Source organism: Aspergillus neoniger, assembly GCF_003184625.1.
Source record: "Aspergillus neoniger CBS 115656 unplaced genomic scaffold BO87scaffold_47, whole genome shotgun sequence".
NCBI lineage: Eukaryota > Fungi > Ascomycota > Eurotiomycetes > Eurotiales > Aspergillaceae > Aspergillus > Aspergillus neoniger.
In genome coordinates, this window is record NW_020291175.1 from 1 (window position 1) to 21,588 (window position 21,588).

The 21,588-nt window shown below is 47.3% G+C and overlaps 9 protein-coding genes across 9 annotated transcripts; 5 read left to right on the top strand and 4 right to left on the bottom strand.

Moving 5' to 3' along the window:
- Window positions 1-477: 477 nt before the first annotated feature.
- On the bottom strand, window positions 478-1,679 carry BO87DRAFT_410420 (putative DUF814 domain protein; the record flags this gene model as incomplete). The annotated part of the gene is made up of 4 exons (XM_025626329.1): window positions 478-1,171; window positions 1,235-1,361; window positions 1,513-1,547; window positions 1,607-1,679. 4 exons carry the CDS (start codon window positions 1,677-1,679, stop codon window positions 771-773), a joined length of 636 nt encoding a protein of 211 aa, XP_025475014.1. The 3' UTR covers window positions 478-770.
- Window positions 1,680-2,872: 1,193 nt separating this feature from the next.
- Window positions 2,873-3,696, top strand: BO87DRAFT_390899 (uncharacterized protein; the record flags this gene model as incomplete). Its single annotated transcript, XM_025624950.1, has 5 exons — window positions 2,873-2,962; window positions 3,115-3,134; window positions 3,177-3,247; window positions 3,399-3,538; window positions 3,691-3,696. The coding sequence occupies 5 exons, from the start codon at window positions 2,873-2,875 to the stop codon at window positions 3,694-3,696; spliced, it is 327 nt and encodes a 108-aa protein (XP_025475015.1).
- Window positions 3,697-3,983: 287 nt separating this feature from the next.
- On the top strand, window positions 3,984-4,299 carry BO87DRAFT_401201 (uncharacterized protein; the record flags this gene model as incomplete). Its single annotated transcript, XM_025625589.1, has 2 exons — window positions 3,984-4,138; window positions 4,182-4,299. The coding sequence occupies 2 exons, from the start codon at window positions 3,984-3,986 to the stop codon at window positions 4,297-4,299; spliced, it is 273 nt and encodes a 90-aa protein (XP_025475016.1).
- A 1,014-nt stretch (window positions 4,300-5,313) lies between these two features.
- BO87DRAFT_178249 (uncharacterized protein) lies at window positions 5,314-6,279 on the top strand. The gene has a single exon (XM_025618389.1). It carries the CDS (start codon window positions 5,694-5,696, stop codon window positions 5,985-5,987), a length of 294 nt encoding a protein of 97 aa, XP_025475017.1. The 5' UTR covers window positions 5,314-5,693; the 3' UTR covers window positions 5,988-6,279.
- Window positions 6,280-8,863: 2,584 nt separating this feature from the next.
- On the bottom strand, window positions 8,864-10,520 carry BO87DRAFT_447682 (uncharacterized protein; the record flags this gene model as incomplete). Its single annotated transcript, XM_025628272.1, has 6 exons — window positions 8,864-9,049; window positions 9,133-9,330; window positions 9,383-10,070; window positions 10,128-10,200; window positions 10,258-10,271; window positions 10,330-10,520. 6 exons carry the CDS (start codon window positions 10,518-10,520, stop codon window positions 8,867-8,869), a joined length of 1,347 nt encoding a protein of 448 aa, XP_025475018.1.
- A 529-nt stretch (window positions 10,521-11,049) lies between these two features.
- BO87DRAFT_178273 (glycerol-3-phosphate dehydrogenase GUT2) lies at window positions 11,050-13,755 on the bottom strand. The gene is made up of 5 exons (XM_025618390.1): window positions 13,658-13,755; window positions 12,988-13,556; window positions 12,648-12,907; window positions 11,249-12,577; window positions 11,050-11,189 (listed from the first exon to the last, which is right to left on the bottom strand). Exons 2-5 carry the CDS (start codon window positions 13,425-13,427, stop codon window positions 11,104-11,106), a joined length of 2,115 nt encoding a protein of 704 aa, XP_025475019.1. The 5' UTR covers window positions 13,428-13,556; window positions 13,658-13,755; the 3' UTR covers window positions 11,050-11,103.
- A 3,076-nt stretch (window positions 13,756-16,831) lies between these two features.
- On the top strand, window positions 16,832-18,993 carry BO87DRAFT_380496 (cytochrome P450 phenylacetate hydroxylase). Its single transcript, XM_025624309.1, has 4 exons — window positions 16,832-17,373; window positions 17,469-18,226; window positions 18,288-18,406; window positions 18,472-18,993. Exons 1-4 carry the CDS (start codon window positions 17,005-17,007, stop codon window positions 18,777-18,779), a joined length of 1,554 nt encoding a protein of 517 aa, XP_025475020.1. The 5' UTR covers window positions 16,832-17,004; the 3' UTR covers window positions 18,780-18,993.
- Window positions 18,994-19,190: 197 nt separating this feature from the next.
- On the bottom strand, window positions 19,191-20,469 carry BO87DRAFT_380497 (uncharacterized protein). The gene has a single exon (XM_025624310.1). It carries the CDS (start codon window positions 20,003-20,005, stop codon window positions 19,601-19,603), a length of 405 nt encoding a protein of 134 aa, XP_025475021.1. The 5' UTR covers window positions 20,006-20,469; the 3' UTR covers window positions 19,191-19,600.
- On the top strand, window positions 20,157-20,651 carry BO87DRAFT_178362 (uncharacterized protein). The gene has a single exon (XM_025618391.1). The coding sequence runs from the start codon at window positions 20,308-20,310 to the stop codon at window positions 20,587-20,589; it is 282 nt and encodes a 93-aa protein (XP_025475022.1). The 5' UTR covers window positions 20,157-20,307; the 3' UTR covers window positions 20,590-20,651.
- Window positions 20,652-21,588: the final 937 nt, after the last annotated feature.

A 21,588-nucleotide genomic window follows, 5' to 3' on the forward strand; every position in this document is an offset into this window, starting at 1 on the left:
GATGCCTTTGCCTGAGTCAGAAAGGTTAATGGTGACGGTTCCTAGATATAAATTAATTTCTAAGTACTTGATAATTACTTAAGAAATTACCTGGGTTGAGTATTCCTCTTCCGTAGAACTAAGTTCAATAACTTCATGAAAATCCATGTCTAGGAAGTACTTGGCAGGTACTTATAAAGTACTTGGTAAGTGCTTGAAATAAAGTGTGTAATGAACTTGGAGAAATATAAGAGGAAGTTGAATTTCAATAATAAAAAACAGTAATTTATAGGGTCGTGTGGAACGTTCCTGCTTACATAAAGGGCTTGGCATCACGTGCCGCGGGAACGTTCCACGTGTACGCAAGAAAAAGTTCATGTGAACTGTGTTCACGGGAGATTGCTTCCGCCGTCCGCAGCTCTCGCTTAGGTACGCAGAACCACCTCCACGGCGCCTTACGGGATAAGCCGCAAGACTTCGAACACTACAAAGTATATCATGCCACATCGAGCAGCTTCTCGCGTGGACTTCTTCGTATATTTTAGCATATGAATTCATGAATCTTTCCAGTCTATTGTAGGGTCCTCCATTCAGTGAGGTCACCGCATATTGACCCCAACCACTACGCCCGATGATATGCCCAGGATGTCCATCGATCGCACAAGTCGCAATTGCCGATCGAACAAATGTCACGACGTTGTTGCGATCCATAGCTCTGAAGCAACTGCCCATGGAAATCCGAGTATCCGGCTTGTTCCTCTAATGACCGATCTGCACTCACCCTCTTGTTATCACATAAAGTCATCGAGAAAATCGGGATCTCGGTCCTGATTGTTGCTCGCTTGAACGTTCTCCTCACTCATCAGGTCATCATAGGCATGATCTTTCTGCCACTTCAACTGTTCTCGTTCCCTCCGTTCCTGCTTTTCCCTCGATCGTTGCTCCTCTCTTACCTTACGTTCCTCTTTCTGCTTCTTCTTTAGATAGTCATCCTTCTCCGCCTTGAGATCAGGGAACTTTTCAATACGCGTCTTGTTCAATCGGTTGACAATTGGGTTTTCCCGTTGTCGGACAAGGACCTTGCGGACCATCTTAGGATTGTGGAAAGAAACCTGGCCGGTCGCCATAGATCCATCCTTCATAAGATTCGACCATGGCGTATAGATCACGGTTATATTGTCCTTCTTGTTGCCTGCTCTGCGACTTAGTTCCCCTCTCATAGGTGGTTTTCGGCTGCTCGGTCGTCATTGCTAACCTTCGATCGAATTCGCTTTGGTAAGCTGTGCACAATCTTCCAGCAGCTGCTGCGGGATGTTGTCCCATGTTTCACCTTCCCGGAGGCGGAGATATACGTGGGCACTGGACAAGTTATCGACGTGGAACTGGATGTAGCATCATGCTCCGGTTAGATTCTTGCATCTCTGACACAACAGGGTGGTGAACACACCCTACAAGGTAAACACCCAAATGCAAGCGTCAGCACGCTGTTTGCGAAAGGTAGTCGGCGACGGCGCAAGGGTGACGGTACCAGACGTCCTTCTCCAACCCATGTGTTATAAGGTCCTCATCTGCCCACAAAAATCGTCAGACTATGCGCATGTTCCAGACTAGAACATGGTCGTCGTACTCTCAAATTTATCTTTCCCAACGTAGATGAAAGCCGAGGGGTCAACGACCTTTGACGTGTAATAGTATACCATTTTGTCACGATGACTTCTAATCAGGGGCCAGCACGACAAAATTAGCAGCAACGCGATAACAATGCAAGTCCGGCAAGGGAAGATTCAGTATCCTCAAGCGATTCGACGAATGTGTGTGGAAAGATTTCTTTGCCAGAGAGCGCGGGGAACTAGATGCGGATTAGTCATGTTTGTATCCGTAGTAAAGTTAAGCGTGCTTTGACTATTCCAGTACTAGCTATGTATAGATGGGCAGAGTAGCTAGTTTAGCAGCCAGTCACTTCGCTGCTCCATTAGAGGCATCATTCCCGATTTCCATAATGTAATTGCACAGGGGCTCTGGTGGTCCAGATTTAAAGAATTACCTGCCTACTGCTTACACGTTGTTGGTCTATACGCAGGAATCGTGCCCTTCCAGGAGCTCTCTCAACGAACCTCTGACCAAGTCGCCCTGTCACTCTCCAAAGATATTGCATCAGCAGTGATTGGTAGGTGAGTATCCCACTTATGATTAGCGTGTCACGCTGGACTCCAACAGGCTGCAACAGACTAAGTGGGTGTTTCAACGAGCCCACAGCAGGGAACATGGGGGCCGATGCACCGCTGGCCCTACTCATAATCCCTGGGTTTTGGCGCGTAATTCTCAGGCTTGGTCAACTATTTTCGGCGCTCATCAAGGCGCATCCGTTCGTCAGCGGCAAGGGGGTTGGCTAGCTGACCCAGCCTAGAAGCAGTCGCCCATCAGAATCAAACATAGCCTGTGGAATGAGTTGTTGAGACGCAATGCCCTTGTTGTTGTCACCACAGATTCACTGTGGGTATGGACACTCCGTGCATACAGTCGGGTACCGGGATGAATTTACACAGAATGGGCAGGAAAGTCCACTCTTGTCATAGAATGTTTGATCGGACGCTGGCGGTAACCCATAGGCTTAGAATTCCAGGCGTGAGCCTACACCTGGGATAGGTTTGACAAGTGGCAGGCATGAGATATAGAGGCTGGTCCGAATGACGGATGACCCAGATAGGGGAGAAATACACCATTAATATCCGTGTATAACATTGAATACTGCGCTTGCTTATGCAGCAAAGACAAGGAGCATCATGCTTTCGGTTGTAACGGCCATACATCGGTCTGACAGAGATGGAGATACAGTGTCAACGTGTCAGTATGGTGATCCTGGCGCATAGCTTCTATTCGAAAAGGAACCAAAATGCAGGGAGAAAGGGTGGGACAAACGGTGGCTCACGGCATCAAGTGCAGAGGCGCGCACACACCCAGGGCATGGTGGTTTGCTTCCGCAGTAGGAGGGGGAAAAAACAAATAGATGGATTGGTTAAAGATAGATCAAGTCGATCATAGCTCTATTGGATGGATAGTTGTAATATTAGAAGAACGAGGGTCCGTTACTCAGCCTTCCCTATGTTAACTAGTTGGATATGAGTGTTGTCTTAGCGATACAACGGGCCGGGTAGGTACTACTAGTACTATCACGACTACTTACTGTAAGTGACTAGCCGAAACGGTGAGCTGCTGCCGCAGGATCCTGTCTGCATGGGCAATTGCAACGGAGTACCTCATAGTAATAGTAAGTAGTGCTTGAGGGAAAATTGATGCATATTTTCTAACCAATAGGAGGATTGTGGTACGATTCAAGGGATCTTGCTGGTGTATACGTTGCGAATACACATTGTGTACATCTGAAGCGAAACACTGACGTTTTTCCCTTTTCCCAACAGCGAAGCTCTCAGAGATGCGAGTCATTTCACCTCCTAGCCTAAAACTCCATACCGCCGCCGACCGATTCGCCTTGGAGCGAACCACCCAGGACCCACCCAGCTCATGCACCGGACCGTACGGACTTGTGGGCGAGTCGTACGTATGTCCCAGAGCACACTTGACGGAGAGTTTGAACTCTTTTGAGATTTGTGGAAGCTGTCCGAAACTTTCAAGTCCACATCCACACCCATTATCAATCATCCCCCATGATAGGAAAATTGAAATTGAGAAAATATAAAATCAAATATATAGAATTGAAAGTTAAAATAAAAAGGAAGATAGAAAGGAAGAGAGAAGGAAAACTTATACACGTTCATGAATATTTTATCTCCTTATTTCGATCTACCTTACTTCTTAGTTCCATTTGATTGGTGAAGTTGGACAATATTCCCGAAATGCCAGTCACACATGACCACGAAAAAATCTCTTCTCACTGGACAACGTCTAAACGAAATCGGAAGAACCGAGCTAGGGAAATTTTTAAGTTTTTTGTCAATTTTTTTCTTCCTTTTCCGCCCTTGCTAACCACGTAGACCTCAGACAAGATGGCTCTAAAGTCAGATACTTTCAACCCCATTTTACTCCGTAACGAGACCCAGTCCATCCACGGAACAGAAATACACTCAGTTACTGGATTTGTGCAAGCGCCGGCTGTTCCTAGACGGATTACCCGTAGTTACCGGACGACTACCACCGATCCGTACGTAACCAGTTCCCAATCTCGACTAGTGACAACCAACCAGCGACAGCCGCTCGTTTCGGCCAGGTTCGCAACCCTACCAGTTTTACCCTACCGTGGAGCCCGAATCTGACACTTTTCCCATCGCGAGGAAAACCGTTACGCCAAGGGCTCAATACTAGAAGCTGCTACAGCGGGTGAGCCCGTACGAAACCCCACCTGCCACATGGCCATACAAATCAGAGCAAATGGGAGGGAAATTAAAGAGGGTGAACGCGAGGAGAGAAGAAGGGACAGGTGGAAAAAGGGTGACCGAGAGAAATAGAATCCCCACCACTGCTGCTTCTCTTGCCTTCCTGAGGTATCTGGATACATACACTGATAAATTCGACGTGCTCCAGACAACTTCCGGAACTAAGTACATCAACGGGTATCTTTGCGCGATAAGATATTTTTCTTTTTCTATTTTTTTTTTTTTTCCGTTTCCTTTCTCCTCGGCTCTTTCACAAGGCACGAGGACTCGGAACAGATCAGATCTATCAAATCTAACCAAATCCGATAGGCTGAAATGGACACAAGTCGATCAGTACTAATCACTTTTCAGAAGTGGCACTCCTGCATAACAGACGCAATCCATAAAGAGCCCATCCAATGGTTTGAAAATTTGAAGGGAAGAAGTAAAAAGCGGTAAAATGGGCATGGGAGAGGATGGAAGAGGGACGCATCAGAAAAAGACAATAATAGTAAAGGATGGAAGACTAAGAGGCTTTGGTAGTTAGTACTTACCGTGTAAGTAGTATGGGAAAAAATGGCCCGAAAAGAATAAAAGAAGGTGGGGAGAAAAAGAATAAGAAAGGAAAAGAAGTAAATAGCAGAATAAAATAAAATCAAATAAATGAGGATGATGATTAAAAATAAAAATATTGACGGGGGAAAAAAAGAAAAGAGAAAAACGGGAAAACGGAAAAGGAAAAAGAAAAAGTTTTGGGGGGGTTTTTTTTCAAAAAAAAATAAATAAATAAATTATTGGGAGGAAAAAAGGGAAAAAGGAAGAAAAAAAGAAAAAAGAAAAAAAAAGAAAAGAGAAAGAAACCCTGTAGTATTAAAGGTAAAACTGGAAACACATTCAAACATGGATGTTCCCCCGGCGCCAGCACGTCCATTCATTTAACAACATTAATATAATATTCCATGTTCATAGAATTACTCTAAATGTATTAGTCTATTTGGTTATTCTTACTATGATTGAATCATTAGTATTATTCTCCCTTGTTAGAGACTCGATCCACGATTACCCAGCAAACCCCCTACTCCACCTAGACGATGTTAAATGGGGAAGGTCGGAGCTTGCCAAAGACAGTCCGCCAGAAAAAATTTTGATGAGAAGCTCAGGGATCATTCTATTTCTACCCCTTTCTTCTTCATTCATTAAACTGGCTTGTCCTCCCTGAGCAATCCAGCATTCTGCAATACCCGCGGGATTCTTCTGTCTTCGTTTTTCTACACTTCCTTCAACAAAAAAACCAACCAAAGAGATCGAATATCTGCCTCGAGATTCCAAGAGCAATTACCCCAGATGGCTGAAACAGCGAAACCTCCATCCTCTGCCGAAGTGCAAAATGCCTTAGCCCGCGCCAGAGAGTCCGAGTCTGGTCCTGACGCTGCTACGATGGCTATACTCGAAGGTTCCGTCAACGGTCTATGGGAACGTATCAAGGCTGAGCCGGAATACGTGCTCAACCAAAAAGAATTCTCCTTGTTCAACTACTTCATCTTACGCTATAAAAAGGAGCCTGCGTGTAAAAGAGCCGTGGAGCAGTTTTGGAACCATTATCGCGCAGACGAGGCCACCAACGGAAGCAAGACTTAGTGACTGTAGTGCGCTCGTCAAATAGCCGTTCCTATGCCTACACCACCTTCAGGCTCAAGGCTCCGAGGGAGAGAGAGAGAGAGAGAAAATTGTGGGCGCCAAGCCATGATTGAGCTTGACAGTCAGATCAAGCAGATAATCTTGCGCTCAGAAGCAAGCGCTCAGCAATTCCCCGTCAACGACCTCGTCGTCTCCTAAAACAAACAAGAAACTGAGACGTGACAGGGGGCGATGGAGTGAACCTCGATGGCCGCAACATATGCATCTTGAGCCCTCTGAAATCCGTGATTCGGGGGAAATTCCAGTCACAGTTTTAATGTCCAGTCATTCTGTCGATGTTCGATTGATTGACCATGCATTCTGATCCCCAAGTCCGAGCTGGTTGGTCCGATACCCGAGCGGACGAGTACACGGGTATAGCCGTCTCGACTGTATCCGTCAAAGATGACCGAACTGTCGAAAATTGCCAGTTTCAAACGTTGGCATTTCATGCTCATTTGTGTTGCGTATTTCATTTCTTGCCTATCCCCTGTGTGGTTTTCTATGGAACAAATTTATCTTTTGTTTTATCTCCCCCTCTTCTTCTAATTATCACTGTTTTCCTGCTCCGATTTTATCAAGTCTTTCTTTCTTTTCTTTTTTTTTCCTCTTCCGCTCTTCGATCTGCTGCTTATTGAACAAGCTATGGGATCATTTTCAAAATAAATTGTTTCATCATCACAACTCAGGGAGGGATCATCACTGACCTGGACCCTCTCCTGTCCGTGCCCCGCACTTACCCTTACGGGGACTTCTAGGTCCCTCGGCTGACGTGTTTTCTCACGTACATAACCACCAGCAAGTGGTGCTGTTCTAAATTCTAACACAGTGAGCTGCGCCAGGGACCAGCCATACACATAGGGCATCTTCTGAAGCGGAGTAGCCATTCCCAGGCTACTTCTGGGTGTACATTTAAAAGCTTACTCCTGGGGGGGAAGGAGGATGAGGAAAGGAGTTTGGGTGAGGGTGGAAGGAATAGAAATAAAAACAAGGCACGTCCGCACTTTTACCACCACCAAGTCTTGACTCGGAAAGCGGAAAAAGAGATTTGTCGTTGGGAAACGGACTCTTCCGGAGGGCAGTTAGTTTACTTTACGTACCTTTGTTAACATGACACTAAGAGGCTCCCGCGTACGATAGCCATGCAGCTACACCTTAGATCCGCTGTAGTTCTGCACGAGGCCATAAGCACGAAAAGCCCTCACTACTGCACCTGAGCGCCAATGGCTTGCTAAAGGAAACTTATGTACAAATTAGTAGGTACAGTAGTAGTAAGGTAGTTATGTAGAACATACTTTGTACTAACTAAATGTTCTAAACTTAGTAAGAAGTATGGGTGAATATTACATAGCGAGACCTGGTAACGAAATATAAGCATGACTAGAAGTAGAATCGAAGATGGAAAGTTGATGAACACGGAGAATTCTATGCAACAATTAATTGCTTCTAAACTACTTAACTGGTAATGATGACGGTCCCTCCAAGCTCTTTCAGGGTTTCTCCCTTTTCCCTCACTCAAATTCAGCCCATGACCTCCTCTGGGGCGGGTTTTGGGTTTCCCTTGGCGCCCGCCCCCTCTTCCCCCCGGTCAAGTACCACACTACAGTTATACACTATACCACCCCCGGTAAGTGGGGGCGGGGAGAGGGGGGAAAGCGGCCAACTGGGAAAAGAATTAGAGAAATTGGCCGTAAATTGAACAAAAGAAATAAAATTAAACCAAAAATATAAATAAAATCCAAACGAATCGAGGAACTCCCGCTGTCCGGGTTGCATCCAAATCGGGCTCCCGCGCGGACATGGTTCCGCAGGCCTTGTTATTGGGTGAATGGGCACCAGTGGATTTCCGCGATCCGGTTACTTACGAGTAACTGGCTAACAGTATAAATTAGTCTGTACCTTAGTAGATTGTACCTACTAGCAACCTACTTAGTATTGCGTAGTACCGGAAGTGCCTCTTGCTCTCCTTGATTGAATAAGAGCTACTACTCGCTGGTCCTAATAGGTCCCGAGCGGCTACCAACTACAGCAACTAGCTGGGTGTAGTACCTGGGTATCACATGTGGGTGGTTGCATCCTCAGCGGCCAAATGAATGGTAATACAAGCAAAGTGTACCTAGTGTACGTGTTCGCTCCTAATTGTCAACAATGTCTGTAGTACTGGCTCAGGCATCATAGGTAACGTAGCCAGGGCCCTACGCGCGAGAGAAACTAGCTATAAATATCTGCCTACCATACGTGCTATGGAGCCCGCTTATGATATTGTCTAGCAGTATCTACCTATATACATGCTATGCGCCCACGTCAATCGTTGAAGAATAAGCCGCCTATTCCCGCAGAACGAATCATGGGTATGTCCCGGACATCTCGGGTACATAGGTGCAGACACGATAGCTTTGCCAGCAGAAAGTCCCTGAGCAACTTACTGCTAGGCAGGAAAGGACCACCAAGAACCTCCGAGTGGGCCTAACAATAAATGTTTACCAAAGGGGCAAACGGGCAGAAGCAAGTAAAAATCTGGTAATGTGGAAAGGTAATCGCAGGCACACAAGTCTAGTGTCTGTCCTAGCAGACTGGAATGATGTTTGCACGCTTGCCCGGCGCTACCCTTCATAGTCCGGCACTTTATAGATAAGATACACGGCTTCCAATACCTTCCTTATCTTGTCTCGATGCAAGGTGGCATGCTTCTGGCCTTGCCGTGACCGCTTGACCTAGTTTCCCAAGCAGTAGTCATGCATTATCTGCACAAGAGAACCTCCTTCGAACGGCGTGTTCACTGAGATTGCTTTGGACGGATCTGATAGATGAGTACACCCCAACTATACACTGGACACCGGTTAGTTGGTAAGCCAGTGACAACTGTAGATCCAGCTTACAATAACTAGCCCGATGATGACATTGATGCAATTGAAGCCTATCAGGATTGTCTGTTTCCAACTGAGAGGCCTCCCAGGTACATTGAGGTAAAGCCAAAACACGCCTGGGAGACTGAACGTAAACCAGCTGGCAAACAACGAGCTCTGCAGGATAGGGGTCAGCTGTTTTCGTGCCCAAGGGGGTATATTTTCTTTTTCGTTATTTCCCATTTGTCCCAAGAACTTACCGTAAGCCCCAAGATATCGTTGAAAACCGGTATGCTTTCCGCTACTACCCAGGCTAAAAACCATAGCGTCGCGCATACAGCGATCCATTGTGATATTGCACCGAAGGAACGTGAGTGCATGGCATTGCTGCCGTGAAACATCCGCAAGTATATTGATTTCACCGCGACATGGGCGTTGACGACACCTGCTATCACAATCTATGCGATCAGTTGAACGACAAGGGAGCACAACTTTGGTTGGGCTGCCTACCGTTGGGATTGCAATGCCATATGATATCTTTTTGAAGAGTGAACTGACTGAATTGAGGGATGGGGAAGCAATATCCTTTCCAACCAATAGATATAGTACGATAGCCGTCACTGTGTAGAGCGTCACCTCACTCACTTGCAATAACGCTAGTGCCCTTGGGTAGTCCTTCACGTCCCGAAGCTCTGAAAAGAAGGCAAAGAAGGCAACATGTCCAGCATACGCAAATACAACGTTTGCAATTGCAACCACTATGTCGTGGAAAGTGGGCGGTAATGATGTCTGGATAGGGCTTGTCTTGTTAAGAGATGCTCCTCCAACCATGCTAACGAAGACTGCTCCGAGGACACTAGCAAAGCTGATTGAGGAGAGAAATGACAGGCTTTCGAGACGTCGTGGGATGGTGAAGACGATCGAAAGCAATCCTCCAGCCACGGAAATTAGAACTGTACAGCCCGAGTAACCGGTGAGAACGCTCACCATAATAGAGAAGGTCAGTATATGGCTAGCCATTATGAGTATGAAGAAGATAAGCTGAGCAGCGCCCAGGATTTCACAGCCAGTCCTTCCCCACAGTATGCTTCCGGCATCAGCCATACTATGTGTCTGAGCATAGCGACGCTTGAACTCCCCAATGACTAGTCCTGTGTAGGTCGTCAGTACCCCGACGCCAATGATAACGGCAATCCCACTGCGGAACGTTAGCTTGTGCAGGAATCATGGCTAGTCTAAGCTAAGGAAACCGTACGGGAAAAGACCCAAAGTAGCTAGCACTTTGGGGAGAGCCAGGATTCCAAGAGAGATGGTCTCTGCTATCATGACTGGTATCGTTAGGACTCCATGTTGTAACATGCATGTTTCAACCCGAGATTACTCACTCATTCCAGCCTGCCTGGAGGTTAATTAGCACCTAGTGGCTAGTAGTTCTCGGAGACCGGTAGCGCACTCACCACCAACTCAATGTCTTGTACTTCACCTCCAGCCCGGTCTCATCTCCGAAAAGATCCTCTCCCTCGCAGTTAGTGTGTGGCTGGGACATTGTAGTAGGACGGTCGCTCTCTGCCTTCCAGAATTCTAGACTATTCTCACACGGCCATGAGGTCACAACCCCGGCACGCCTCTGAATTACGTGCCATGTCATAATTTGGTGAGTGTGCAGTATAGGCTGTCAGGCAAAGAGGTGAATATGTAATAACCTGGCGAGAGCCTCGAACGATGTTCAATAACTGTATGTTCGTTGCCGGAAATCTTAATTCTTAAAGCACTATTGCAATTCAGGGTAGAGGAGGCTCATTCCCTGGGAAAAGGGGATAGAAATAACCTTGTCGAGCAGGCGTTCCTTCCACGACCAGTCCGCATTCATGAACTTGCCCGATCTGTTTCCTTCTGTTGTTAAAAGTTAGCCAACCACCATATGCATTGAGTGCTCAAGGCTTGACCATAACACAGCTGAAGCCTAAGACCCAGGTTATACCTCCCCTGTCTGACATGTTTCAGATTATTTCTCTAAATGATCCCTTTTACTCCAAGGCAGGCCGAGTACATACATCATAATATTGCCCGTCGGCGCCATTCTTAGGGATAGAGAAGCCGAGACATATCATTGCTTTAGCTGAGAGAAAGTAGAGGAAAATCTTTAACCAGACTCATCATACATTATGGAATCAAAGTAATACATCGAAATTATTTATACATAAGGCAATACTCTATAGCTCATGACACTTCTATTTGTTTGCCGGGGACTCGGGGTGTATCAGCTTGTTAGAATCTGACGAGGGGATGTCACTACTGAGCACATCCGCCGGGGGATCTAAGAATTCGTTAGTCAGGTCTGTCGCGAATGAGCTGTTCAGTGCAGGTCCTACTCACCGGACCGAGCAAAGGCCTTTCTTTGCGCGATATCCAGATCCTTTACTCTACCCGCCTCGACATCCTCTCGCGTCATGCTCAGGAAAGCCTTTGGTAGACCCATAGAAGATAGAAACTGGACGCTCTCCTTCCATTCAGAATCTTTCCGGTTCGTATCCCACTTGAGCTCCTCACCCATGAGATCAATGATGTTAGGAAGGGCTTCAAGGGCTGCTTCGGCGTTCAAAAATGCCAACCGGGTTCTGCGAGCAATGACATCGGTGGCAGTCTGTGCATATTCGTGGCGCACAGCATACCTGATTTCACCATCAACGAAGGGGTATAGCCTGGAGATGCGTTGGCCGCGGACAGGGAAGCGAGCATTTGTGGGGGAAGACAAAGCCGCAACCTGCCAGGCTCGGTCACCATATGATTCCGTTAAATGCTTAGCCACATCCACCTCGAGTCCGAAATGCTGAATGAGGTTGATGAAAAGGGTTTTGGAGAAGCCGTGGGCACCAATCAAGCGGACCTGGTGGGTTTGGCAAGATCCGTCAAGGACAGCACCGTCGGAGACCAAGCCACTGCCGCCAACACCACTGATATCCGGGGCGCCGGTGACACCGCGAGGCTTCAAGCCGAATACATCGATGGCCTCATCCACCGCCTCTTCGGCCATCTGCCGGTAAGTGGTCCACTTGCCACCAGCACAGGTCAGGAGTCCGGAGGGAGAGACAGTGATGAGATGGTTGCGGACCAGAGCCTCAGAACTCTTTACCTTAGGGTCACGCACCAACGGGCGAATTCCAGCCCAGGCAGCAAGGACATCACTCCGCTCAATATTGATGTCTGGAGCCAAGTAATTGCGGACTTCGGAGATGATCCAATTAATGTCTTTTTCAGAAGGCTGGGGCTGAGGGGTGATCTCGGTCGGCTGATCCGTTGTACCAGCAATGGTGTTCCCTTGCCAGGGAAGGAAGAAAATCACACGGCCGTCCGACGTGGAAGGGTCAATAAGGCCCATATCTGAAGGGCTGTAATAGCCAGGTAAGATCACATGGACACCTGAGCTTGGGGCTACGATCTCCTTGATGCCGGGTTCGTCCATCTGTCTGATCGAGTCGGTAAAGGGGCCAGTTGCGTTTATGATACCCTTTGCCTTGATCGTGAACTCCTCCGCCTCTTGTCCATCTCTTCCGGGGATCAGATCCTTGACACGAGCGCCGTTCAGCTTCCCAGAGGAGTCCTTTTCCAGGCCAGTGACTTGCATATGATTGACAACAGTGGCTCCGTATAACGCAGCTGTCATCGCCAGCGAAACATTCATTCGAGAGTCATTGTGGGCACCATCTAGTAGATGCACCGTTAACGAGGGGTCATCTAAATGACGGGGATAGGGTAGGGGAAAGAGACTGCATACCATAGTAGACCATGGCTCCAAACAGGTTGTCTTTTCTTAACATAGGGAAGGCATCGATGGCCTTGCTCTTGGTGAGGAAGTAGGAGCTCTCGATACCTTCAGACCCAGCCAAGTAGTCATAAAACTTTGTTCCCGCCCAGAAATAGGGCGCCTGCCACCATTTCTGTAGCGGGACCATGATAGGAAGCCAGCTAGACAGATGAGGGGCTGTGTTCAAGAAATACTTTCGCTCTCTCAGAGCCTCCTTGACTAGCTTGTACCTAAAGTAGAACGAGTGGCATTCAGTATATCATGGTCGGCACACAAACAAGAGATCGGAGAGGGGCGGGGAAAAACTAACTGGTTGTAATCCAACTCCCAAACAGCCTTTTCCAGGTAACGAACACCACCGTGAACGAGTTTTGTACTCTTGCTGCTCGTTCCAGCGCTGAAGTCGTCCCGCTCAACAATGGCAACCTTCAACCCTCGTGTGGCAGCATCAAGGGCAATTCCCGATCCAGTGGCACCACCGCCAATGACAAGCAGATCATACTCTTCGGAGTTGCTTCCACCGGAAGAGCGCTTTAAATCTTGGATTTGCTCGAGACGGGATTTGATGTTGGGAAAGCTCGGGGGCACGAGCTTGCCTTCATGGTAGCCCGGCGGCGGAACCGCGGGGGCTTCTGAACCAGGGATATTGCGGGGACGGTAGGAGATGTAGAGAACTCCGGCTCCTGTGGCAGCCGCCAGCGATGTATAAAGCAGAGGTCGTAGAATCCTACGAGACTGGCGGGAGGCCATTGTACCCAGGGGGTCGAATGTTCAGAGCAAAGAGGATCTGGCGAGCTAGAGCGAATTGGTGAATCGATGGTACTAGAGGGTGGGGGTTCCCTATAGCGCGCGCTGTATGTTCTATACTCAAGAAAAGCTCTGCACACACGCGCACACACCAAAAGTCAGCCGGATATGGACTCGAGAACTGCGGTGTAACCGATACGCAACAAGGTAGGCGGAGAATTGGAGCGGCATACCTTCCACAGAAAATGTTTGACTTGTGAGTGTCAATTGGGGGCGAGGGGAAAAGAGAGATAGAAAAGAGAAACACGGGACACTTGCCCGAGGAAAAGTGGTAAGTGTAGAATCGGAGAAGGGGAGGAAAGAAACGGATTAAAATACTATACGTATATACTGACGTATGTATGAAGAGGAAGGTAATGAGGCAGGTACGAGTCGAGAGGAAGAATGGGGGATGGGAATGGGATTTCGTGAGGAACGAGGAGAGTAAAGAAGAGAGAGGGAGAGGGCGAGGTTAAGGATGCGAGGGATGTAGGAATGCCGGATCAGCTGCCAAGTTCGAATGGTTTCTTGTACGGGGAAAAGGAATGGGAATGAATTAGTATTTACATACTCTACAGGCCTAATTCAGGGCCGGGTAACCTTCCACCTTTTGGAATTTGGGGGAGGCTGCGTCATGAGCTCAATCCGGGAAGGAGCTGGATTGGAAGGAGAAAATAATGGGGGCGGGTCGCTATGACGGTGTCGCAGCGTCAATCAAGAATGTCCCACCAATCAGCATCTCGGCAGCCCCGGGCGTGGATGGGCCTGATCACTGATTTGCCTGCCGCGCCCGAACTCCGGAACCGCATGTGACCAGAAAAGATTTTGTCTCTTCTGTAAATGTTCCCTTGGGGGGAAAGGGACCGATCCACTTGGGTCTTTTTATGGCTTCCAGACTCGCGGTCTATCAGGTTTTACCCTATCTAGATAGTCCTTACTATTGTCAACATCCACCTTGTTCCTATTTCTTTCTTTATCCTCCTTCCCCCCTCCTCCCCTTAGTTGACCTACTCCCCTTTTTTTCTTCCCTCTTCTCCATAGTCTGAAATTGCGGAGGGCGGAGTAGCTATCAGTTGATTCTTTTAGAATTTAATTTTAGATCAATTATTTATTTCTTGTTTATTCACTTATTGCACAGAAAGATATATACAATGAATACTCTTTTTTAAAGGTAAAAGCAGAAATGAAAAGAATAGAAAAGAAGAAAGGAATTGGCCTGGGGTTACTAATGGAGCACCTACCTAGTAGGAACGGGGGATCAGGATTAGTACAATCATTCGCAGTGCGGACTACCTATCTAGGTAAGTCAAACTAGTGTTTTTGGAAATCACGCGACCTACCCACGTTTTCATTGCGGATCTTCCGTCTATTCTAGGATACCTAGACCTGTCTAAAGTCTTCTGTCTTGGCACAATGATCATCCCTGGTTGGATCTCAACGCTTATATGTGTACAATACATACAGTAGGTGCCACATAACATAACAGCATATATACATACTACCTGCTAGTTATTGCTTCGTACTGCAAAACTGAAGTATGGGGGAAGGATTATATCAATCAATGCATATAAGATTTGGTCGTGCTAACTGCTCACTTGGCTTATTATCTATACAGTGTTTCTCTTAATGCGATGCTTTCTACAATACTAATACAGGAAAGGGGGAGTGAAGGAGTGAATGATAATGATCATTCATCGTTGTCTACTATGTGAGTACAGCAGTCAACAAAGAAAGGGTTAAGTGTCCTTGTTTGTCGGGGTTCATTTTCTCCACTTGCCCAGCCCAGCCCAGACCCTGAGCGGGTATAGACTGAATACATACTGTACATATACTCATAACATACTTTGATAGTTATCTAAAGGACTTTGTCGTAACATTGAAGTATTATGTGATCAAGTATACTTTTTTGATTGATGTACTGTGGACAACTGGGCATAGATTAGTAGCGTCGCCGGTGGTCACACACTCCCCACCTGAATGGCGTAATCCCTAATATTTTGGTGGATGAGCTCGGGTAAGTAGGCATCTTGGAGATGAATGCGCTTCCCTCGCTCTTCCATGGAAGCAAGCGGGACTTGATTTCTTGGTTGGGGGTGTACATAAACTAGATATATTTCACCTGCTGTGCGAGTGCGAGTCCCACCGCCCTACGTCAACCTTCCCAGGACTTGACGGTGTCTAAACTCCGTACCCGACTAGATCAGTCTTGTACTGTGACCCTGCTTCCCCTTCCATCCAGCTTTTCGTGTCGATCATGATAGAATCCTCCGCTTCGCTACCCCTCTTCTAATTCTTTTGGTGGAGCGCGCAGTGATTCAATGCGACCGGTCAGCCAGTTTACCAACCCAAACATCCACCTGATTTTCCCGATCGGCTTGGAGAGTGGGTCAAAGGCCGTCGCATTTGTCTGTGCATAAGTAGAAAGTAAATAGACTAGTAGTAGTAGTAGTAGTAGTAGACTACTAGATATCTCACATCCACTGCATTTATTTTTGTCTCCGCAAATAACTCCCGCTGCCAAGGAGGACTCATGCAGTCTAGTCTTCAATAGACCCTGTCCCTTCTTCATCGGTCAGTAGCAACTCCGTACTTAAAGCCACACCATCAATCATCCGGTATTCCAGTTAATTTTTCCTTTCTTCTGAAGCACATGACCGTACTCATATCAACCTATACTTTTTTCCTTTTTTTTTTCTTTCTTTTATTTCTTGGCATCATATAAGACGATGTTTCTTATCAAGAAATACACTTTTGGAATGTTGTGGGCAAAGAAAAAGCTGTCCAATTCTTGTGGAGATAAAGGCAAATAGATGCGAGCATTAGAGAAGAAGGCAGCCAATGAGAGTAGAAAAGGAAATGTGAAGAAAGGGGTGAGGGAAGATGATAAAAAAGATATACTAACTCATATCCTCAAACCTACAATTGATAAGAAGTAGTAGTATATTCAGTCAAAACACTGTCCTCTCATGTTCTGAAATGAATTTGTATAAGACTTAAAACAACAAAACAATGGCTTGGGAATGCTAGGCCGCCCACTGCGTGGAGGTACATTCTGCTTTATATGGACAAGTATAATCACGGCCAACCTCCGATATCAAAGTTAAGGAATAACTACTAGTAAATATATACCGCAGTTGGTACAAAGGAAGGCCAGATCTATGCCTAAACTACCATGGCAGCAACCGAGGTCCATGTCGTAAGGGATATAGAGTAAATCGACTGTATTGACCTTGAGAAGCGGAAACGTTCCGGCTGCGGAATCTTCTCGGTTGCTTCCACTCCTCCCCTGACCCCCACCCCCAGGTTTTTGGACACCGGAACCTGGGGTAGAACTACGTTAGCTACCAATGTCCCTCACTTCCTGGTGACGGAAATGTTCCTTCCCGTGAGAGGGGAGGGATGGCGACTCCGGGACGTATCACATGTGCACCAGGGCATATGATGCTGCGTTATATTCAGTCGACCTGCCCAGCGTCAGCTAAACATCTTCCTTATCTACTTGGCTACTATATCACCAAGCAAGAAACACAGTTCGTCCATCATGGCCGTCGCAGCAGTTCTTTCATTCCTGCAGCAAAGCATTCTCGAATCTCCGTTGCAGTCATTGGCTGCAACCGCCTTCATTGTCCCAATTGTCTATATTATCATTAACGAATTTATTCGAGCTTCCGCCCGAGTACCTGGTCTTAAAGGCCCCCGTGGTCTTCCTCTGATCGGAAACCTTGCTCAAATCCGGAAAAATGCCGCCGAACAATATCGCATATGGTCTAAAACGCACGGGCCCGTTTATCAAATCCAGCTGGGAAATATTCCAGTTGTTGTCGTGAATTCGGCGGCGGCGGCAAAAGTTCTTTTTGGACACAATGCACAAGCTCTGAGTTCAAGACCGGAATTCTATACTTTCCACAAGGTAAGCTCCAGGCAGCATGCTTCCCTAGGCTTTCTCTATCCTTGCCTCTATTTCTTTCCTTTGTCAGTGGGTTATAGCTCACAATCATGCATCAGATTGTATCAAATACTGCTGGCACAACAATCGGGACTTCCCCATATAGTGAGTCACTTAAGAGACGCAGAAAAGGTGCCGCTTCAGCCCTCAATCGTCCTTCTGTAGAATCATACATCTCGCACCTAGATGTCGAGTCCAGATCTTTCGTGGATGAGCTCTACAGGTATGGAAATGGTGGCGAAAAACCAGTGGATCCTATGCCAATGATCCAGCGTCTAAGCTTGAGTTTGTCCTTGACTCTCAATTGGGGCGTACGTGTGGCCTCTCAAGAAGAAGACCTATTTGCCGAGATCACCCACGTCGAGGAAGAGATCAGCAAGTTCAGAAGCACCACTGGCAACCTGCAGGACTACATTCCTCTTTTACGACTAAACCCATTCAATAGCAACTCAAAAGTTGCCAAAGAAATGAGGGATCGACGTGATCGGTATCTCACCGCTCTAAACCGAGACTTGGATGACCGCATGGAGAAAGGCATTCATAAACCATGCATCCAGGCAAACGTTATTTTCGACAAAGAGGCCAAACTGAACTCTGAAGAGCTCATATCAATCAGCTTGACCATGCTTTCTGGAGGTCTCGACACAGTCACGACCCTTGTGGCTTGGAGTATTGGCCTTCTTTCCCAGCGGCCTGATATCCAGGAGAAGGCCGCAAACGCGATACAAGATATGTATGGGCATGACCAGCCCTTGTGCGATCCCATGGATGATCAGAAATGTGCCTACGTTGCAGCCCTGGTTAGAGAATGCCTAAGGTACAGCTTGAGAACTGGACCCCAAGCTCAGAGTTCCGGTACGCTAAGTGGTTATATACAGGTATTTTACAGTCCTTCGTCTCGCGCTTCCCCGGACTTCGATTAGAGACGTGGTGTACAATGGAATAGTGATCCCTAAGGGCACAGTATTCTTCTTGAACTCCTGGGCCTGCAACATGGGTAGGTTGTCGCTCGATGAACGATCGTAATACTTTGCAATTATCGGCTAATGCATCATCACGTAGACCCCGAAGTCTGGAGCGACCCCGAGGAGTTCCGGCCAGAAAGATGGCTCGAGCAACCAGACGCTCCTCTTTTCACCTATGGCATGGGCTATCGCATGTGCGCTGGCTCACTACTCGCGAATCGTGAACTCTATCTTGTCTTCATGCGCACACTAAATGGTTTCCGAATCGAGCCACTTGGTGAGACTGACTGGCATCCTGTTCGGGGCAATTCAGACCCTACAAGTCTTGTGGCAATCCCCCAAAAGTATAAGGTTCGATTCGTTCCAAGAGATGAAAAAGCACTCGCGACAGCACTGGGCCGGTAATTGGCAAATCTGATTTATGGTCTGTATTGGGAGGGTGAAGCGAAGAAATGATGTGATGTTGTGTATGATCTTTTTACTGGACGGAAGCTGGGTATAGTAATTAGCTTGTGCCTCTGAACCTCAGTACACTACGAAGGGGAGAATGCTCACCTCAGTGGAGATGCTAAGAACATCAGTCGGGCTTGAGTATTCTATAGCGATCCCCTATATCCGGGCATTTTCTTCAAACCCTCCGAATTGTGGACCATGTAGGATTGTAGCTTAGCAATACTCCTGTTGGAGTTATCGCAGATTATGCTTGATGTCGTCGCCATACGCGTGCGGTGACAGCTTACAATGATTGCAATTGAAGGACATAAAACCGGGCTTCTGCTCCGATCTGCCGCGGATCGGCACCTTGATGCCATTGTATTACTTTCATTTCTGGTCCCACTTACTTTCCATCACTGTCTCCCCTATGTACTTTCCTTCTCTGGCCCATCCCACCCCTTGCCCGTCATTGCTTATTCCCTCTCCCACTACCTTCCCTTCCCTTCCATGCCTGACTGATTTCTGTGCTTCCTCACGCCGAATGCCACACTGCAGGCTTATTTGGGTATGCATGTTGCCCAGGATGGCCTGATGGTATAATTAATGCTGGGTATATAGCTCTCGTAATAAAAAGGATATGACAATCAATGAATGGTTCTCTTGGGAATGGGAGGTGATACTGGATTAGGCTGCTGAAGTGCGAGGGGTCCGTGGGTTTTGTCCACAATAGCCACCATTGCTTCGATACAATGGTGCTCATGGAGAATAGATCTGGTTGTAATCATAGGGCGCTAAGATGCGAAACGTCTTTTCAAGTCACGGACGTGGTCGAAGCTGCATGCATAATCCCGTAACTCGTTTTTGAATTGACTTGCTACCACGAAGGACCGTGATGAGCTGCTCTTGACCGACGACAGTGATGTCTGCGAAGAAGATGGCGATAGTACCCTTTTGGGGTATTGGGAACCAGATGATCCCGCCGGCGCCGTTCCCGTTGTTACGAAAGATCCGGTCACAGAACGCCCAGCTTGTCTGGGGGCCCTAGTTGGTTGTGGACACACGATCGCATGAGGTGCTGTCGCCTCCTTCGAGACGGTATCCAGCTCAGCCAGCCTGCAGGCTTGGGAGCAATATGGTTCCCCTAGGGTCTGACGGTCACAAGCAAGGCAGAAGTCAAGCGACCATTCAGTTGCCATATTGGCTGGTCCTCACAAAGAGGCAACAGAAGGGGATGGCGTTGGGGACAAGGTTGAAGAACTTTGTATATATGGGCTGTGGAGTATGAATACAGGACTAGGGACTGTTGTCCCGATGACATGTCACCAAATATGGGGTAATCGAATGCGCTTCGGATAGCGATATTTGAGGGTTGCTAGTCGGCCTCTTGTTCCGTGAATGAGAATGGTTACTACTGCTGATAATGCTTTTTCTTTTTGGTTAGCATTGAGTGACTTCTTGTTCGAGTGGGGGAAGAGCGTGAGAAGAGCTAGCAGATGTGATGGAAAATTGGTGTGGAGGTTCATTATATATGAAAAGGTTAAGGCCATCACACCATAATAATCCACTTCGGTCTCATTCTTGCGAAACAGGAGGGTCACGCAAGGCCACCCCACTAGCAAAGGGACCTACCCAAGGACGTGAGGGTAGATCAAAGCCGGTGGATCCAGATCTATGTCAGATGACAACCGATGAGATATCTGAGGTGAATGGAAGGGTTATTGTTGTGATGGAATGGGAAGGGATACGGAACGGGTTCTTCATCCAGTGTGTTGTAGCATAGCCTCCAGGTCACGCAGTCCGCACAGGGCCAAGTCAGACGTAAATGACGGGGAACTATTGGGGGGAGGGACTGGCTTCTACATATTAAGTATTATATATATATATATATATGGGTAGGTAAATGCCCCAAAGACGCCAGTGACATGCACACAGCCCCTTTAGGGGAAAGAGGGGGGGTGGGAGAGCATGGCCCAATCTCCAGGAGACACGGCGTTGTAGGGTTTACGGGTAGATTGCAATACTAGTCTCTACCCAAAACTTATCCCCAATAGAGCATACCTACATTGAGCTAGTACGGAGCATTGTTCAGTTCTCGCTGATAATTTCGAACGTGTTTGGGCTTATCCAGGGACTTACGGGACAATACCTTACCTATGATGTGTATGGTAAATGGTCTCTCTTGAAAGTCCCTGGTATATCGTAACATACTAACTAGTATGTGCCACTCACCACTGTACCACAGTGTAAATCATTGTAAGCAAGTTACTATATTAACTTGACTACCGCTGCTGCTGCTGCTGTTACTGTTACTGTAACAAGATAAGTATTAGGTATTTATCGACTCTCGAGGTACCCGATACGATACCTGCCTTTCCTTATGATGATTATTATTATTATCATTATCATGTTTAAGGCAGGCCAAGTGGAGTAAAAAGAGGGGGTGACCGGTGGCTAACCTTTTGCCCCATCCCTTCCTAGTTGCAGTAGTCTATTGCCTATCTTGGCCTAGCTGGCTTTTACCTGCACGGTTGCTGGTGGCCCCAGCGCATTCTAATTCGAGCACCTGCTGTAGTCACTGGTCAATCTACACCAAACGGCACTTATGGTTGGACCATCAGATAATACATTCCTTCGAGGTCACTATGGTGGTGGTCATGCTCACAACGTCAGCAGCTCCTCCCACAATTATCCTTGCTGTACAGTAACTGACTAGTATTGCTCCGTGATGGTACTCACTGGTTATGGGAAGATATTATATCACTCGTATATACATACACCC

Coding starts and splice junctions, on each gene's coding strand:
- BO87DRAFT_178249 (XM_025618389.1), top strand. CDS start 5,694: ATGGCTGAAACAGCGAAACCTCCATCCTCTGCCGAAGTGCAAAATGCC.
- BO87DRAFT_178273 (XM_025618390.1), bottom strand. CDS start 13,427: ATGGCCTCCCGCCAGTCTCGTAGGATTCTACGACCTCTGCTTTATACA. Junction 12,908..12,987: donor TGGGAGTTGGATTACAACCA/GTTAGTTTTTCC, acceptor GTTCTACTTTAG/GTACAAGCTAGTCAAGGAGG. Junction 11,190..11,248: donor AAAGGCCTTTGCTCGGTCCG/GTGAGTAGGACC, acceptor ACGAATTCTTAG/ATCCCCCGGCGGATGTGCTC.
- BO87DRAFT_380496 (XM_025624309.1), top strand. CDS start 17,005: ATGGCCGTCGCAGCAGTTCTTTCATTCCTGCAGCAAAGCATTCTCGAA. Junction 17,374..17,468: donor AATTCTATACTTTCCACAAG/GTAAGCTCCAGG, acceptor ATCATGCATCAG/ATTGTATCAAATACTGCTGG. Junction 18,407..18,471: donor CTCCTGGGCCTGCAACATGG/GTAGGTTGTCGC, acceptor ATCATCACGTAG/ACCCCGAAGTCTGGAGCGAC.
- BO87DRAFT_380497 (XM_025624310.1), bottom strand. CDS start 20,005: ATGGCAACTGAATGGTCGCTTGACTTCTGCCTTGCTTGTGACCGTCAG.
- BO87DRAFT_178362 (XM_025618391.1), top strand. CDS start 20,308: ATGGAAAATTGGTGTGGAGGTTCATTATATATGAAAAGGTTAAGGCCA.